At 54.0% G+C, this 18,856-nt stretch overlaps 1 protein-coding gene and 1 non-coding gene across 12 annotated transcripts in view; both read left to right on the forward strand.

Annotated features, from left to right (window-relative positions):
• The first annotated feature begins 4,333 nt into the window (after positions 1-4,333).
• SPTAN1 (spectrin alpha, non-erythrocytic 1) overlaps positions 4,334-18,856 on the forward strand; it is a 67,121-nt gene continuing 52,598 nt past the window's right edge. For all 11 annotated transcript variants that reach the window (XM_070057570.1, XM_070057571.1, XM_070057588.1 and 8 more), the window contains exons 1-3: positions 4,334-4,485; positions 17,082-17,321; positions 18,586-18,711. In XM_070057570.1, coding sequence (XP_069913671.1) covers positions 17,085-17,321; positions 18,586-18,711 — 363 coding nt within the window. In that variant the 5' untranslated portion in view covers positions 4,334-4,485; positions 17,082-17,084. The remainder of the gene's footprint in view (positions 4,486-17,081; positions 17,322-18,585; positions 18,712-18,856) is intronic.
• On the forward strand, positions 15,413-15,516 carry LOC127488588 (U6 spliceosomal RNA). The gene has a single exon (XR_007916338.1). It is a non-coding gene; the product is annotated as a U6 spliceosomal RNA (small nuclear RNA).

Raw genomic sequence — 18,856 nt, forward strand, 5'->3', positions numbered from 1 at the left:
CGGCTCCTGGCTTGGGATTGGCACAGCACCGGCCACTGAGGCCAATTGGAGAGTGAACCAGCAGAGAGAAGACCTCTCTCTCTAACAGACTTTCTAATAAATAAATCTTAAAAACAACTTCCTATTTAAAGGTGGTGGGTGAAACAAGTAGGATTTTATTTCATATGTTACTTGATAAGCAGAGAGAGGGCATTCCCACCCATTGGCCCACTCCTCAGATGCCTGCTACAACGCCTGGTTGAGCCATGGCTGGGAGCCTGGGACCAGGAACACAAGCCAGGTCTCCCATGTGGACGGCAGGAGCCCAATAACTGGTCGCTACTGCTGCCTCGCAGGGAGTACGTTAGCAGGAAGCTGGAGTCAGGACAGAGCCGGGTATGGAACCCAGGCAGTGTGGCAGGGACACAGGCATCCTAATTGCTAGGCCAAACCCGCTCCAGAATCGTAACCCAACGCAGAATGTGATTTAATACGTGGAGTGCCTGCTTGATGGTTTGGGCCGAAAGAGGAGCACAAAGGACAGGTTAGTTTCATCCAGGGCAGTTTCTCCCACAGTGCTTTTCTTCAAGTTCCTAAACAGAAAGGACTGGACAGCCAAAGAAGCTGGGGGAGTGTCATGCTAATGGCACACCAGGTAAGGAGCAGGCATGGAGCAGGCAGAGTAGACAGACGGAGAGACAGACGGAGGTTCACTCCCCAGATGGCCACAACGGCCGGAGCTGGGCTCATCCAGGCCAGGAACCAGGAGCTTCTTCTGGGTCTCCCACGCGGGTTCAGAGGCCCAAGGACTTGGGCCATCTTCTACTGCTCTCCCAGGCCATAGCAGAGAGCTGGATCGGAAGAAGAGCAGCCGGGACTAGATCCGGCACCCATATAGGATACCAGCACCACAGGCGGAGGATTAACCTACTGGGCCTTGGCGCTGGCCCCAAGACCTCTCTCTCTGCCTCTCCTCCTCTTTCTCTGTAACTCTGACTTTCAAATAAATGTAAAAAAAAAAAAAAAAAAAAAAAAAAGACTGACGTTTATTTACATGTGTCGACCCCTCAACTAACAGCAAGGAAAGTGGAAGCGATGAAAGGAGGGTGAGCTGTCAGTTACTGAGACACAGCTCACACTGGAGTCCTCATCCAAACAACCGGAAGGCGTCCGGCACCGCAGGTGAGGTGTCCGTGTGCTCCCAAGTCCAGCTTCCTGCTGATGTGCATCTGGGAGGCACGAGGGACCGCCTCAGGTCTCTGTCCCCGCCATCCACGTGGGAGACCTGGACTGGGTATCAGTTCCTGTCTCTGCCTGACTCCGCCAGAGAGACAGAAAGATCTGAGTGTGGCATTGAGGCATAGTGGGTTAGGCGGCCACCCGCGACACCAGCATCCCAAATGGGCACCGATGCAAGTCCCAGCTGCTGCACTTCTGGTCCAGCTCCCTGCTAATTAACCTGGGAAGGTAGCCCCTGTAACCGTGTGGGAGACCCAGAAGAACCCCTGGCTCCTGGCGTCAGCCTGGCCTGGTCTTGGCTGTTGTGGCCATTTGGGGAGTGAAGCAGCAGAAGGAAGATCTCTGTGGCTCTCCCACTCTTTCTGTAACTCTGCCTTTCAAACAAAATAAATCTTAAAAAAATCTTCCATCCACTTGCTCACTCTCCAGATGGCCGCAACAGCTGGAGCTGAGCCAGGCCAGAGCCAGGAGCCAGGAGCTTCATCCAGGTCTCCACACGTAGGGGGCAGGGGCTCAAACACTGGGGCCATCTTCCACTGCTTTTTCCCAGGCTATTATCTGGGAGCTGGGTTGGAAGCGGAGCAGCCAGGACCCAAACCAGCACCCATATGGGACGCCGGCATTGCAGGCAGTGGCTTTACCCACTGTGCCACAGTGTCGCCCCCCAAAGTGAGGTACTTTGCCATAGACGGGGACGTCCCAACTATTAGGCTGGATGCCTGCTCCCAAGTGCGGCCATTTTAAAGTTCCAGGACTTGAAGTGCACTCCGTGTTCTGCAGCCCTCACCATCGTCCATCTGCAGGAGTTTTTCATCTTTCCACACGGAAACTGTCCCCAGGCAGCAGTAGCCCCCCATGCCTCCCCATCGTGGGCAGCGTTACTCACCTTGTGTTTCCACGCACCTGACAGCTCTCACGTGTGCAGTCTGTCCCGCGTCTGGCTTCAGGGTTCCTCCAGCCGCTGCTGTGAAACCAGGGTGCCCCTGCAGCAGGGCAGCCTGCCTGCCAGTGACTTCTGAATCCGCCCCTCCATGGGCAGGAAAACAGTGACTGCCCTGTAACCTGAGGGGCCCGGGGCGTGGGCGGGAGACCGCTCGGCAAGCCAGCATCACCCACCGCCTGTGTCTCTCCCCACGGTTGATGTCTTGCATAAATGCAAGAGGTATTGGGACCGTGTAGGTGCCCGCAAGGGAAGGGAGATACAAATCCCGCCCCACCCCGTGCTGCTCAGCCCCCCAGGAGAGATACCGGGTGGGGTGGGGGGACAGGGAGTGGATGGGTTACAGAGCAGAGCGCGGCCTGTGCTGGCCCTTGTCTTTCCCTTAATGGGTTTCTCAGAATGGGGGCGGGAGGGTCATTATCTGCCTCTTCCCACACCTAGCAGGTGTCAGGCTTGCGCTGAAATCGGTGGCAGGCGAGGGAGGCAGACAGGAGAGCCCAAGAATGACTTTGTAAAAACGGCTCCTTTCCAGTGCCAAACGCAGACAGGGGCGGGCGAGTGAGTAGGAGCTGCGGCGGGCTGGGAATACGGGTTCTTGGCCATCTCAGAGCAGACAAAGGAGCCACAAAGCAAGATGGGAGGTCCTGCCTCCCTCCAGAGCTCGCTCTCTCGCGTCCATCTCCAGTTTCGTTTGTGTTGCCGGTGGCAGAAGCCGCAAAGCCCCCTCTTCACAATGGGAGCAGGATGACCTCAAAGACCCGGTGTTTGCCGGAAGTGCTGGAGAGCTAAGCTGTGTAAGCCATTTTCTACCCAGAACTAGATGTTGGCCTAAACATTTTGCCAAAACGGCTGCAAGAGAGGCCAAGGATGCCATTAGCTGTTTCCAGAAACGCACCCCCTCCCCCGGGGAGGAGTTGCTAGGCCCTGTGTGTGTGTGTGTGTTTCTTTCTTTTCTTTTTTTTTTTCATGCAGAAGATTGCAGGGAATGTCTCGCAGCTCCTGCGTCTAGCTGCGTCTGGGGTGTGGCCGTGTCTCAGCTATGGAGCAGGCACAGAGGAGCTGCCCACCCATCACCCAGCCGGGGCGGACCGCAGAGGCCCGGCCCGGTTCTGCTGCAGAGCCCAGCACCTCGACGCTTCTTCCAAGAGGGCTGCTCCTTCCTGGGCCTGACTGCACGGGCATGAGCTGGGGTCGTCCCCCGGGGCAGCCCCCCAGCTGCCCCCGCGCCAGGGCAGGGACCCCAGCCCGCAGACGGCTAGGGCAGTGAGCCCCAGAGATTGGGGGACGCGCCTATCCTGTCCCTCCTCAGCCGCTGGGAGGCAGGGTCCACACCGCCGAGCCCGCGTCTGCGGACCCGAGCCCCCAGGTCACGCTGGCCCCGGAGGGGGCAGTACCCGCCCTGGGGAGCGAGCCGGGGGATGGGAGCCCTCTGCCTCTCCCTCTCTGTCGCTCCGCCTTTCAAATAAACGTGATTTTTTAAAGACTATCTACCTCATAAAATAACTGCAACGGCTAGAAAAATAAAACCAGAATCTTAGCCTGGTGCCTGGCACACAAGCAAAGCTCAATTCGTTGCAGGGGAAGAAGCGTCAAGCCCAGGTACGCGACGGACGCGAGCCGTGAGGAGCCATCAGGCCCCCGAATCCGTCGGCTTCGTTTTTCCCGGTCTGGATCTGGCCTCCGCCTCTGCCCACCCCCTCCAGCCCCCGGGACCCCCAAACCACGCTCCCCTTCGCGACGCCCCCGGCCTCCGCCCCGGGAGGAAGCGGGGCTCGGGTGACCTCAGCATCCCCGGCCACACTGCGGCAGCCGCCCGCGCCCCGCCCTTCGCCGCAGTCCCGCAAGGGCTCCCGGGGGCACGGGGCGCGGTGCAGATGCTCCGCCGGGCCGGATTGGAGGACGCGGGCTGCGGCGAGGGCGCCGCCCGGCCCGCCGGGGCGGGGGCGGCGGCTCCACTGCGCCACCGCCCCCGCCCCCCGCGCGCGCCCCAGTTCCCCATCCCCCAGGGACCCGCCCCCGCTCGCCCCGTCTCCCCCACCCCGCCCCCCGCATCGCCGCTTCGGCTGCTTCCGGGAGCGCTCGGCCCTCTCCGCCGGCCGCTCGGGCGGCGAGCCGGCGGGAGCTCCGCCCCCTCGCGCCGCGCAGGGCGCTTCCCCCGCGCTCGCGCCCGCCCGCCGCGGGAGCGCGCGTTTCCGCCTATAAAAGGGGCGGGGCACGCGCGTCGTCGCCACTACCGGACCGGAGGCCGCGGAGCCGCTTGGGTCCCTCAGCGCCTCAGCAGCCGTCAGCGCGCCGCGCCCACGCCCCTCGCCCCCGACCAGGAGCCGGTGAGAAGGGCCGCGGGGACGCTCGGGGCGGGAGCGGGGCCCCGGGCGGCCGACCCCGGGGCGGGGGCCGCGCAGCCCCCGGGCGGGGCGGGGCGGCGCGCGGACAGGTGAGCCGGGCCGGCCTCGCCGCTCGCTCCGGCCGCCGCCTTTGCGGCGCGCGTGGGCCGAGCCCGGGCGCCGGCGCTGGAATGTCACGGCCGGGGGGAGGGGGCGCGCTGGGCCCCTCCCCGCCCTCGCCCTGCGCCCGGCCGCGGCCCGGCGCTGCCCCATCCGGCCTCGGCAGGTAGCTGGGGGCTCCCTGGTCCGGGTCCGGCCACCGCCTCCTTGCGGGGCGCCCCCACCGCACCCCACCGCATCGCCCCGACCCCTTTCCTGGCTGGGGAGCGGCTTGAGCGGATCCCCACCAGCAGTGCCAGCCCAACCCTCGAGGGAGGCAGGGCCCGCGGCCCGGGGCTCTCCGACCTCGGTTTTATCCTTCTTGGCAATTCTGGACCCTGTCTGGGCGAGGGCGAGGTGGCGGCCTCCTCTTTCCCTGTAATGGACATTTCCCTCCCCAGTTGGGATTCGCTGGCAAATAATGGGGAGATGTTGCACTGGCTTGGTTTGAGACCCGAATCAAATAATAGGTTACAGGCCGCCCCCTCCCCTTTCATTTTTTTCTGAGACGGAGTCTTTCAGGGGGGGAGGGCAGAATATTAATTTGTTAAAAACCCTACGACCAGGCTAGCGCGGAATGACAGAGCAGTCTTTTGTTTGAAAACCATCCTGCGAGTTCGCTAAGACGCTTCCCAAAGAAAATTGCTTTTCAAAGCCTCGTGTATGGGAATAAAATGTATTTTAGATATGGGGCTTGTCAAAGGTGGGAGATGAATACGTTTCTGCTTTATTTCTGAGAAGTCTGCACAGCCCAGAAAGCTGGGGCGGGGCGATGGGCGCGCTGCTGCAGACCTCTGATCTCTTATATAATAGACCCTAAAATACTCAGTCCCTTTGTTCTGGCTTCATCATGGAATTTCAGAAAAACTTGCCATCATGGCTGTCAGGAAGAATAGAGGGAGACCATCTGAAGTATTTCCATGTGTTGAGAAATTGCGTCGTCATAGCAATTGGACTCAAGTGAGACAGAACGCATCGAAGATGGAAGAGGGGGTGCCGCAGCCAGGCGACGCGGACCTGAAGACTGGCGGCCAACGCTGGGCTGTGCGGAGCCCCCAGCCGGGCTTCCCGCTTCTGGAACCGGGCTTAATTCCCTTTCCTGACAGCCGATGTCTTCCATGTTGAAAACTCACCTCGAAGTCAAAGTTTAAAAGACGTGCGGCAGGGTGAAAAAAAAAATGCCGCCCGCCACCAGGGCCTCTGTATAGGAAATGAACAGCAAGCCTTTACTAGTAACTGGGCTGGGAATTCCCCAGAGGGACCCTCGAAGTGTGTCACCTGCTCTCCAGGGACCCACGCATTTGCTGTGGACTAGACAGGGGAAGCAGTCCTGGGGGTAGGCTGGGGCCTGGTAACTGGCTCCCTGATAGGCTTTTGGTCTTGGCAGTGTGTTTCCTCGGAATCTAGTAATTGGAGGAATCTGATATGTTGCAGGCTGCGATCTGACGGGGAGGCGGAGGTGGGGTGAGCGGTTGAAGTGGATCCTTCGGTTCCCTGGGTTAGGATTCTCCTTCCTTGCCTTCGTCCCGGGGTGGGGTTGGCTGCAGATCCCGAGGGAGAAGTCCTCAGGAATAGTCCCCGTCCTGTGGCTGCTGGACCTGCACGTAGGGCAGCGGGCCCCAGGGCGCCTGCCTTTACAGTCAGTCTTCTGTGGCCGTGGGAGGCCTCCAGCAGTCACGCAGCCGGGTTTGCGTCTGCCCATCAGCTGTGGCCGAGCAGTGGAAGAATGCGGCGCCCTGGTGGCCCTGCTGACTCCAGGAATGTGTTGGAGGACCCAGACCGCATAGCTGATCACTTGAGCCACTTGACTGGAGCAGCTGGGCCGTGAACCGTCCCCTCCCTTCCACCTGCTTTGCATATTCCTCCTGCACCAGTTTTGAACAGGAAATAGTATTTTGTCAAAGGCGTGTGCCAGCCAGGCCCAAGGCAGTGCGCTGCGGCTCCAGTCCTTAGTTTCTGATGATTTCATGAAATCAATGAAGGGATTTAGGAATCCAGTCCTGGGGTTCTCAATTAATTTATCAGAATGTGGGTCAAGGGGAGGGCATGTTTAGTTTTAAAAGTTTATTCACAAAAGAATAAAAAATATATCAATTCACGCCTGTCAGGCTTCCTCCACCCGACAATAAACCTTGCCTCTAAAAAGTATGTTCAGTATTATTACTCTGACAAGTGAGAGAACAGGCTCAAAAGAGGGAACGACTTGGCTACAGTAACACATTTATTTATTTATTTTGGATATTTATTACTTATTTGAAAGGCAGAATTAGAGGCAGAGGCAGAGAGAAAGTCGTCTTCCATTTGCTGGTTCACTCCCCAAATGGCTGCAACGGCTGGAGCTGTGCCGATCTGGAGCCAGGAGCTTCTTCCAGGTTTCTCACATGGGTGCAGGGGCCCAGGGACTTGGGCCTTCCGCTGCTTTCTCAGGCCATAGCAGAGAGCTGGATCAGGAGTGGGACTTGAACCAGCGCCCGTATGGGATGCCAGCACTGCAGGCAGCAGCTTTGCCTGCTACACCACAGCCGGCCCCAGCACATTTAGATAGAAAATGAAGTGCCGAGACCTAGAGCCTTGGTTCCCGCTCCACGTTTATAAATGCCCAGTGGGATCTGGATGCCCTGTGGACCGTCAGAGAAAGTGCTGGGAAGAGATCTGAAATTGGATTTTTACCGGTGCCCACGTAGCTGACAGATGTTTTCTTCACCTGAAGCCCTCTCATTCAGTGTGCGCTCAGTCGCTTGTGATCTTGCTCTCCCTCCCTCCCAGACTCCGCATTCCTCCGTCATGTTGTCATCGTTTCGTAAGCGCAGAGTCCAGGTATTTGACCAGCATGCAGAAATGTGTTGCCTTCCTGGTTTTGCTTGGCTTGCAGTGCAGGCGCGTGTGGCGTGCGGGCACGAGGGAATAAAGCCCTGTGTGCATGACCTTTCTGTTCAGCAGATCGGTTAGGCTTTGTTGGAGCTTTTGGGCGTTACTTGATCAGCAGTCATTATTCAAAACCTGCAGCGCCCTCCCGGTTTCGCCTTCCTCTCTTTCTCTTTAAAGCATGAATATGTTAATTTCTTACCACCATCCTGATATTTGCATGTAGTTTGCTGTTTTTTTTTTTGAACTGATGGCTGCTTGGTTCTTGGGAACCAAGGGACTTAAATTGCCCTAGATAATTGGAAAAGATAATCTGAAAAGATAGTAAAAATAAAATTTTAAAAATTTGACAAATATTGTGACCTTGGGTTTGTTTTCCTTTCTCTTGAGTGACTTCTGCCACGGTTCCTATAATGAAAAGGCTGTTGTTACCTTTCCTTGTTTAAAATTTCTTTTGTCTCTTTTATTTGTGTATAGTTTTTGCATGTTTGCTAAATTTGACCTTTTTTAAGAAGAAAAAGATGCATAAAATCAGAATCTTGATAGTGCAACATGAGAAATTGTAAACTTTGGAAATTTCTAGTGATTACGGGTGATAACGCAAGCCCTTTTACAAATCAGATCAGTTAATTTGTGGGGTTTATAAAAACAGGTGACATTATAATCTTCCTGTTGTGAGTTGTAGAAGCAGTGTGTTTTTAAATACCTCTCGTCTGGATTTTGCAGGTTAAGCGGTAAGTAGCAGCGAGATAGCACTTGGGAAGCACCCAGAAGTGAGTTCTCAGCACTACCGTGCGTGTCTGGGTTTTGATGCAGTGCAGTATGAGTCTGCTTTCTGAGAGTGAAGGCCGCTCACCTCCGCAGCTCTGCGCTGAGCGGTTGAAGTGAAGCAGTCAGTGTGAAGGCTGACGGAGATCCACAGTCCTGACTGGAATGTGGCTGGATCAAGAGTACTGTAGTTTGTAGTCCTGTGTCAGAGCCTCACTTTGTGAATTCTTAGCTCTGTGCTCACCGTCAGATCTGCAGTAAAGCCGGCGGCTCGGCGGCTGTGCAGGTGTGTGAGTCGGCTGGTACGGTGTGGTTTCGTGGTGCTCGCCAACTCTGTGAGATTGGTTCCCTGGAGAGCCCTCCACGTCCACGGGACTTCTTTTGCTTTGCGGATCTGGAGTTTGGCAATAGGCTGGTTCCCCAAGCCATGGAAGAAGGGATTGTCAGTCCTGCACATCTGGGCTCTGTGCAGCAAAGCAGAGCTATGAGTAACGTGTCCGTGACCTTTGCTTTGGGTGAAGTTTATGAATTTTTCCATGGAGCCACGAGATCCGTTCATCTCATCAGTCCCTAAAATTCCCTTTCTAGGGAAACAGTATGTCTTGTATCCTGTCTGAAAACCAGAATTCATTTTCTGTAGCATTCCAGACCCCTCTTCGCGTGCCGAGAGAATGGCAGTCCTGATGTTCTGTGTCTCGCTGGCTTCCACAGAGACAGTGGTGCTGAGTCCCTGCGCTCTGAGGTCTGTGTGAGGGCGCCCAGAACCACTCACTGCAGGTGCCAAGTTCGCAGAGTCCAGAGCATTTGACCTTTGTTTAAAAATGTTTGCACCTGCAGTTTTTGTGTTGCTGAACACAGTGTGACTCCCACCCACCGCCTCTCCCTCGCTCCTCAGAGATAGACATGTCCCCTTGTGCAGAGGGCATGCTCCTGCAGTGTCTGTAGATTGTGGAAAGGCATTAAACTCGCCTCCTGGGATGCCTCGCACGGTGACCTCTTGGCCTGCGTCAGTAAGGCGGACATGTCCGGCCTGCGTCAATAAGGCGGACATGTCCTGCCTCCTGCGGACATCGGTTTTCAGCGGTGACCTGGGGAAGTCTCCGAGATGGAGGAGTCCTTCTGAGGCGTGCTGTGTCCTTGGATTGAATCACAACTTTCTAGCCAAGGTTCATGTCTAGACCCTGCTCTTCCTCCCCAAGACCTTCTGATTTATTACAGTGGAGGACATAGTTGTCTTACTTTATCTCCCTGAGATCAATTCACAGTACTTGATGAATGACGTGGTGAACAGTTTGCTGCAATGCAGCATTTATAAATAGCCTGCCCGTTCAGTCTTCTGTAATACAGTTTGCAGAAATGTGACCTTCTCCTTCATGCCTCGATGGGAGGCTGTCCTTAAACATACAGAGAGTGCATTGAGCACTTCGTGCCCCCGCTTCATTCTCTGTGTACGGGAACTCGATGGGCAAAATCAGTTCCACCACTTTGAGATAAGCAGTCAGTGGGTTGCATTCTGAGAAATGGTCTCTGCTGCAGTTTTTAGGCAGTCAGTGGAATGGATAGATAGGCTGAGATTGCTGATTTTTTTTTTAGTAGCACATTTTCCAGATTCTTCCTTTCTAGCACTCTCTAAAGGTGTTAATCTCAAAAGACTAGGAGCAGCCTGGAACACGCTGTGCAGAGCGCCTTATCAGTCTGCCGCATATTGCCAGGGGAGAGGCCGGCTCTGGGTGCTGGAAGCAACCGGCTGCCTGAGAGCAGGGTCCGAGAAATCCCAAGGAACTTTGTTGCAGTTTTGGGTTAGAGATTGTAACACCTTCTGGTGGCAGTAGTTCTTGATGATATTCACGAAAAGTTTCCCATGTTTAATGTGGTCTGAAAATGACCCTTTCAGGAACAAAAGGAGACCGGAATTTATTTATTATTATTATTATTTTGAGAGGTAGAGAGATCAGAGAGGGGCTAGCGCGGTGGCACAGAGGATTAAGGCCCTGCCTGCAGCACTGGCGTCCCATGCAGGCACCACCTCGTGTTCCCACTGTTCCACTTTCAGTCCAGCTCTCTGCTGTGGCCTGGGGAAAGCAGCAGAGGATGGCCCAAGGGCTTGGGCCCCTGCACCCATGTGGGAGACCCAGAAGAAGCTGATGGCTCCTGGCTTCAGATAAGCCCAGCTCTGGCTCTTGCAGCCATTTGGGGAGTGAACCATCGAGTGGAAGACCTCTCTTTCCATCTCTCTTTGTAACTCTTTCAGATAAATAAATCTTCAAAAAAAAAAAAAAAAAAGAGAGAGAGAGAGAGACCGGAGAGAGAGTCAGCTCTCATCCATTGGTTCAGTCCCCAAATGCCTGCAACAGTGAGGGCTGGGGATTCAGTCCAGGTTTCCCAGGTGTTTGGTGCACTTGAGCCATAACCTGCTGCCTCCCAGGGTGCACATTAGTAGGAAGCTGGAGTCCGGAGGTAAACTTGGGCTTGAACCTAGGCACCCTGATACGGGCTGCAGGCATCCTAAGCAGCACCAGGCCGAATGCCCATCCCCTACTGGAACTCCTGTAGATAAACTAGGGACAGCTCTCTATCAGATTAAGAGAGGGGAAACTTGGGGCCTGCACTGTGGCATGGTAGGTTAAGCCTCCGCCTGAGGCACCAGCATCCCATATGGGTACCAGTTTGTGTCCCGGCTGCTCCTCTTCTGATCCAGCTCTCTGTTATGGCCTGGGAAAGCAGCGGAGGTGGCCCAAGTCCATGGGCCTCTGCACCACGTGGGAGGGAGCTCCGGGCTCCTGGCTTTGGGTTGGCCCAGTTCGGGCCGTTGCGGCCATTTGGGGAGTGAACCAGCGGATGGAAGACCTTTCATCTGTCGGTAATTCTCAGATGAATGAATAAAAAAAGAGAGGAAACTTACTAATCCCTAACTTTTTTATTGCCTCTTATAATCACAAACAGTGAAAATTTCAGTGCTGCCTGCGGTGGGAGTGACTTGGTGACTTGCAGATGCTCAGCTCCCTGCGCCAGCCAGCGCAGCTTGGCAGAGCGCCCACCTTCTGACGGCAGCTGATCTACTGCAGGAAGAACAGTCCATTATTGCCTGACCAAAGTACTTGGTGTAGAATTGACTTGTTCTACTTCACTGGGGCCACAAAGAGGGCCTTTTAGGTTGATGATTTCAGCAGGGCCTCACCGAGCCTCCCTGGATTCATGGGGTCGAACCAGCACTCCTGGCCCACGCAGGGGGCTTGCTCAGGTGGAGTCTCGGCTGTGTTAGGATGGAGTTTTTGTTTTTATTTATGTGGTTGAAAGGCAGAGTTTACAGAGAGAGGGAGAGGCAGAGAGAAATCTTCCGTCTGCTGGTTCACTACCCAGATGTCTGCTGTGGCCGGGGATGGGCCAAGCTGAAGGCTAGGAGCTTCCCCCCATCCCCGATGTGGATGCAGGGCCCCAGCACTTGGGCCATCTTCCGCTGCTTCTCCAGGCCACAGCAGAGAGCTGCATCAGAAGTGGAGCAGCCGGGACTTGAACCGATAGCTGTAGGAGATGCCAGCGGTGCAGGAAGAGGCTTACCCACCGTGCCAAAGTGCCAGACCCACTGGGATGGAGATTCTTTTCCCGTTGGGAAAGGCCGCTCCCAAATGTGATTTCCTAGAGAGCCCCGTGGCAGCTGAAGGATTTCAGAAATGCCGTGAGGCTGGCGGTTGGGGGCAGGACACATGCCGGCCACTTTAATCCTGCAGGCTTGGACATCTTCCAGGAGCCCCGTGCTCCTGTGCTGTGTGGTTTTTATTTCATGTGTGATTATCCTTTTCTTTGGAAAATCTCTTTGCGAGAAAATTTTGTAAGCGAGCTAATTAGATACATAATATTCTGATGTTTTCCCATCTTAACTGTTTGTTGAGGGGTGAGAACAAAGGAGGCAGGGAACAAATGACTCTAATCCTGATTGTTTACCAACTGAAGAAAACCCAGTTTTAAAAAACAGCAAATGGTTGATATAGCCCCTTCTCCTCTTTTTGCCTCTGAAGTGAGGAGACGGAAAAGAGAAAGGAATTAATAAATAACCCAAAGGCTGTCAATAAAAGATACATCAGCTCCAGTCATGTTAGGAATCACTGATTCTAGTGTGCAAGCCTGGGAAGCCAAGGACGCTGGGTCACCTTGAATTTTATACTCAGTAAGGTTAAGATGAAACCTTTTTTTATAGTTCCTTTTTGGTATGTTCCTTAAAGAACTTTTAAATATGGTAGGGAAAGGCCTGGCGAAAGCCCTGGCCTGCAGTGCCGGCATCCCATATGGTCACCGGTTCAAGTCCCAGCTGCTCCACTTCCGATCCGGCTCTCTGCCATGGCCTGGGAAAGCAGTGGAAGATGGTCCAAGTCCTTGGGCCCCTGCACCCGCATGGGAGACCTGGAAGAAGCTTCTGGCTCCTGGCTTTGGATCAGCTCAGCTCTGGCCGTTGTGGTCATCTGGGGAGTGAACCAGCAAATAGAAGACCTCCCTGTAATTCTTTCAAATAAATAAAGATAAATCCTTAAAAAAAAATTAAAAAAAAATATGGTCGGGAGGAAAAACTGAGGTGACAGAATGTGATAGTGCTGAGATGAGAGGTTAGCAGGTAGAGACCGCTGAGGCAGGGCTGCGGAGGGAACAGGTTTTCCTTTGACTTGGAGATTTGCATGGTTTCAGTTGGCAGAGTTGGGAGAAGGGGACATTCCTGGCCGAAGGCACTGTGCTGGGAGAGGAAGCCTGCCCAGGGCTGGGACGTGGGGTGCAGCTGTTGGAGGCAAGTGCAGGGCGTGTGAGGGACAAACATTTGACTTGCAGTTACTGTGGTGGCAGTGGCAGTGTCCCCTGCCAAGTCCCTTGTTGAAGGCAGCCTTCCCCCAGCCGATGTACTTAGGACGCAGTGTGGGCCAGAGCGCCTGTGCAATTAAGCATCACTTCAGAAACTGGCCGGAACTGGCCCTTGGTTTTTCATGGTCACCCTCAGTGTTTGTTTGAGACTGTGCTCTTCCACAGCTTTTTCAAGCTTTTTCAAGTTCCAAGGCTGCGAATCTGTGCCGCGTTGAGCTGGTTCCCTGCGGTTCCGCCCTGTCGCAGCATAAAGAGCAGCTGCTTTGTCGGTGCTGTGTCCAGGAGTCACTCCCCCTTCTCCTTGGATGGACACCTGGTCGTAAAGCTGTAATCAGGCCAGCGCCGCGGCTCACTAGGCTAATCCTCCGCCTGCAGCACCGGTACACCAGGTTCTAGTCCCGGTCGGGGCGCCGGATTCTGTCCCGGTTGCCCCTCTTCCAGGCCAGCTCTCTGCTGTGGCCTGGGAGTGCAGTGGAGGATGGCCCAAGTCCTTGGGCCCTGCACCCCATGGCAGACCAGGATAAGTACCTGGCTTCTGCTATCGGATCAGCGCGGTGCATTAGCCGCAGCGCGCCAGCCACGGCGGCCATTGGAGGGTGAACCAACGGCAAAGGGAAGACCTTTCTCTCTGTCTCTCTCACTGTCCACTCTGCTTGTCAAAAAAAAAAAAAAGCTGTAATCACATCCTTTGTTTGCCATTCTTGGCACAGACCTAGCGTTCACCTGTCTAGGGTGCCTGATTTACAATATGGGAGTGAAAGGTTGGTAACTGCCCCCCGTGCACCCCTCACACACTGCTTCAGGGCTGCTGTGCAGCAGCTGTAACAGCTAGCATGTCCTGGGGCATTTATTCAACAGACTTCTCTCTTTATGTATTTGAAAGGCATCGTTAGAGAGAGAGAGAGAGAGAGAGAGAGAGAGAGAGGGAGGCAGGCAGGCAGAGATTTTCCATCTGCTGGTTCACTCTAAATGGCCACAACAGTAAGAGCTGGGCCGACCCAAAGTTAAGAGCCAGGAGCTTCATCCAGGTCTCCCACGTGAGTGCAGAGGCCCAAGTACTTGGGCCCTCTTCTGCTACATTCCCAGGAGTGTTAGCAGGGAGCTGGATCAGAAGTGGAACAGTTGGGACTTGAACTGGTGCCCGTATGGGATGCTAGCGCTTACCCACTATGCCACAGCGCCGGCCGACATTTCTTAATGACCTCTGTGTGCTAGAAACCATGGATAGAAAGATTAGGTCAGGGTTGCGGGTGGGAGGGAAATTATGGGGCCGGGGGGAAGCCATTGTAATCCATAAGCTGTACTTTGGAAATTTATATTCATTAAATAAAAAAAAAAAAGATTAGGTCACTCAGTCTGATCTTACCGTGGGAAGTAGACATTAGTGCTTTGCTAATCTACAGAAAAATGTGATTACATCAGGAAGGAGAGGGGAGGAATGTGGTGTGCAGCTTGGTAAGGAGGCCGACGCCTGCAGTGTGCTCCTTACAGCTGCCCTCCGATGTACGCAGGAGCTGCCCAGGCAGAGAGAGGTGGGACATTGAGACAAGGAAGCACGTGCACGTGGCCTGGAGTCTTCATGGCAGTCGCGTGTTTTATGTGCCGAGAGGACAAGGCCGTGGTGAGACGGTCCCAGGCAGGTGTGTGGAGCCGGATGGGGAAGGGCGTGCTGCAGAGGGAGCCGCCACGGGCTGGGAGTGGTGTGGCGTAGGGTTTATGTGAAAAAAGGCTGGAAAAACAGGACGACAACACAAAGAACTGGTTTGTGGTTGCTGTGTGGGGAATAATGTGGAAGGGATGGTGATGCAGCTAAAGCCATCTCACGTGCTGTCCCCGTCCTCAGAGCCCGGCAGGTGCATGCGATGCGGCCTTGCCACCGCCAGAGCGGCTGCGGTCACTAAGAGCTGGAATGTGAGCTCCCAGCCTCGGGAGTTGACCTCTTGGCTGAGCATGGCGGAGCTCCCTAGCCAGCTTCCCTTCCTGATCCGTCTCCTGCTTGCCGTAACTTTTCCCTCAGCTGGGGCTGGGACAGGACGATGGGAGGAGCCCCAGATGTTTCCTGGGTAGCCCAGTTTTTATACCTTTTGTAAACAATAAGCTCTGGAACAATAGCTGGAAAAGCAGAAAGCTTATCTGGTTTGCTTCCTTACCAAACCCCACGACCACGCCATTTTCACTTGCCATTTTGGGTCACACTAGGGTTTTTCTTTTTTTTTTTTTTGACAGAAATTTATTAACATTGAAAGATGCTTAGTGCTCGCTCCGGCAGCACATATACTAAAATTGGATGTTAGTGCTCGCTCCGGCAGCACATGTACTAAAATTGGAACAATACAGAGATTAGCACGGCCCCTGCGCAAGGATGACACGCAGATTCGTGAAGCGTTCCATATTTTTAAACCCTGGTGCCACCGTCAAAAAAAAAAAAAAAATTTAGTCTTCTGTGCCATGAGCATCAGTGCCTTCCAGAGGGTGAGCTGCACGCTTGGAGTTCTGAGGGTGACGGAACACCAGTTTTCAGGATCCCCGTACTTCTACAAATGTGAATTCTTAATCCTTTGCTTCAAACTTCTTGCTCTGTGCATTGTAGCTAAGGTGACTTTCATACCTTTGTTTAAAAGATCTCCGAAATCTACCATCCATGGATAAGCTAGTCCAGATAAGTGAGACCTCGTCATTTCAACTTCTAGCTTCCTATTAGCACCTGTGTCACTGTGGCCAGAGTGAGGCCTGCCCGTGAGGGCCTCAGTTCTCGTCCCTCTGAGGCACAGAACTGCCCATGTGGTGCCAGCAGAAGCCACACTGTACCCAACCCAGCACACGTTTTCCGCCCCCATACACCACGCTCCGGGTCACCGAGGCAGAGAGGGAAGCTGGCCTTTCTGAGAGGGCATGCTACAGAAACATTCTGTCAGTAGTCTGTACCTGTCTCTTCTGTAGTCCTTGATTGGTTAGAGGACAAAGTAGCTCTTTCTTGATTAGATCAAGGAGCATATTCTGGGCTTCTCACAAAAATAGGCCAAGTTCTCATTTTGACATTAAAATTTGATGAAGGTGCCAGAAATCTGAGAGCTGAAAGTTGAGGCAGATTGAGCGCTGAGGGTAGTGCCGCCTGCCTGATTGGCCTGCACTGGGGGGCAGTTTGAAGTTGGTGCTGAACTTACATCGTCTGTTTGCTTTTTCAGAATAACAATAACAGAAGCAGGGTAAATCTTCCACAACACCTTTTTTTTTTTTTCCAAGCTACACGGTGACTTACGCTTGCCTGCGTTCTGATGAACTAAGCCTGTTCGTTTTCCGGGCTCTAGGGCAGTCTGAGGACTTGTAGGGTTGGCGTTTAGGAGCAGCTGAGACATGAGCTGCTCTAGGCAAATGGTTGTTGTTGACATTAAGGACCCAGGTACGTGTTACAGGCCGAGGTCTGGAAAGATGCAGAGGGACGCTGGTCTAGATGTGAGTCAGCTCATTCTAATCTCCACGCAGTGACATGCATAGACCCACTGCAGGACTTGATCTCCACGCGGTGACACGCAGAGACCCACTGCAGGACTTGGGATCTCCACGCAGTGATGTGCAGAGACCCACTGCAGGACTTGGGATCCCCACGCAGTGACGCGCAGAGACCTCTGCAGGACTCGGGGATGGACTTGCCGAAGGGGCTGTTTCCTTGGGTGCCCAGAGTCCTGGTTGAGCGGACAGCAGACACCGCCGTCCTCCCATCCCTGTCTTTCACTTGCTTTGTTGCGTGTTGGTTAGGCGCCCTCTGACGTGTGTGTGTGTGTGCCGGGGAGGGGGGGGGTTGTCATTTTTAGCTACACGGCCAGGATCTGGGCTTCATTGTTAGGCCATAGAAGGGGCTCCCTTCTCAGCGTGTGGCTGCCGGGCTGCTGGTCGTCCCTCTAACCTCCAGAGAGGCTGGTCCCAGTGAATCCGTCACCATGTCAGGCACTGTGTCTTTCCAGAAAATGGACCCAAGCGGCGTCAAAGTGCTGGAAACAGCCGAGGACATTCAGGAGAGGCGGCAGCAGGTCCTGGACCGATACCACCGCTTCAAGGAGCTCTCAACCCTGAGGCGCCAGAAGCTGGAAGACTCCTACCGATTCCAGTTCTTCCAGAGAGATGCGGAGGAGCTGGAGAAGTGGATTCAGGAGAAGCTTCAGATCGCGTCTGATGAGAACTACAAAGACCCGACCAACCTGCAGGTACGCGTGGCCCCGGGACCCTGCCGAGTCGGGCCCGACCATTCCGGCTCCAAAACCAAAGCTGTTCCATGATGGTGTTGGGAGACGGCGTGGCAACGAAAGTGTAGCTGGGATGTAGGGCAGGGTTTATGTATGCACTGCTCCGAATAACCCGTATAGTGAGGGTGAATGGGAACTCTTGCAGGAACGAGCTGATTTATCTTTTCTGAATATTTTAAACTGATGGTTCTCACACCAGTGTTGAAATTCCTGGGGATCCTTTTACATTTTTCAAGGAAGGTCTGGGTTGATCTCTTAGAATGTGTGTGTGTGTGTGTTGTGAAAAGCACACTGACAGTGTTGTTGCTAGCACATTTATACTGATGAGCCTTTAAAGAAGTTCAAGTCTTATCAAAAGCAAAGCCGCAGAGAGAGAGGAAAAGATAGAGAGATCTTCATCTACTGGTTCATTCCCCAGATGACTGCAACTGCTGGAGCTGGGCCAGGCTGAAGCCGGGATCCTGGAGCTTCGTCTGGGTCTCCCACGTGGGTGCAGGGGTCCAGTCACGTGGGCCGTCTTCTGCTGCTTTTCCAGGTTTACTAGCAGGGAGCTGAATTGGAAGTAGAGCATCCAAGACTCAAACCGACACCACTGCAGGCAGTGGCTTAATCTGTTATGCCACGATGCTGGTCTCATAAATAAATCTTAAAAAATAAATAAAGGCCTACTCCCAAAACTGTTCTTTTGAAAAAGGGAAAGCCGTTCTTGTCATTGATTTTGGTGAGAGATGTTTCGGGAAAAAAAAAAAGTCTGGTAGCAAGTGGAGCAGTAGTTGGGCTTCTGGGTTCTTTCACACAACACTGGCTGAGGTACAGTTTCACCTAGGCCTGTGCTCAGTACTTGGTGTCAAAGCTATTAAGAAGTGGAATGTCAGCACTTTCAAAGACTTTGGCTTCTAGAACCAGTGAAATGAAGTATCATGTTGTGAGTGAATATGGATGAATTATTCAAGGGTAAACACAGTGTGGGGTTCTGTATTTCTTGAAGGGGTTGTCCACACAAAGGCTAATTTCCTGATAGAAAATTAAAATGAGGATACTTTGTAGCCTAGCTGTCTGCAGAATGGTGGTCATGGAGAGCCCTGTGTCCCAGGGCCAGGAGAGATGCAGTCAGGGGATGTGCGTGTCTGAGCGGGTGCAGAGTGATGTTCCGTACTGGAGGGCGTGGGGGCACGGTGATGAGTGCCGTGCGGCCCCGCCTGTGCTCACTGCCTTGTCACCTCAGGGGAAGCTTCAGAAGCATCAAGCCTTTGAGGCCGAAGTGCAGGCCAACTCTGGAGCCATCGTCAAGCTGGACGAAACTGGGAACCTGATGATCTCAGAAGGGCATTTTGCGTCTGAAACCATCCGGGTGAGTAGAGCTGGGGCTGGGCGGATGGGGACGTGGAGCGCGCCTGTGTAGCAGTTTGCATTGCTGACAGATAGCCTTTGCCAGCGTTTTCCAACAATTTATGAAGTTTCCTAAAGCAGTTGCCAAATCTTGCCTCGGTTATGTG

The sequence above is a fragment of the Oryctolagus cuniculus genome, chromosome 1 (assembly GCF_964237555.1).
Source record: "Oryctolagus cuniculus chromosome 1, mOryCun1.1, whole genome shotgun sequence".
Taxonomy (NCBI): domain Eukaryota; kingdom Metazoa; phylum Chordata; class Mammalia; order Lagomorpha; family Leporidae; genus Oryctolagus; species Oryctolagus cuniculus.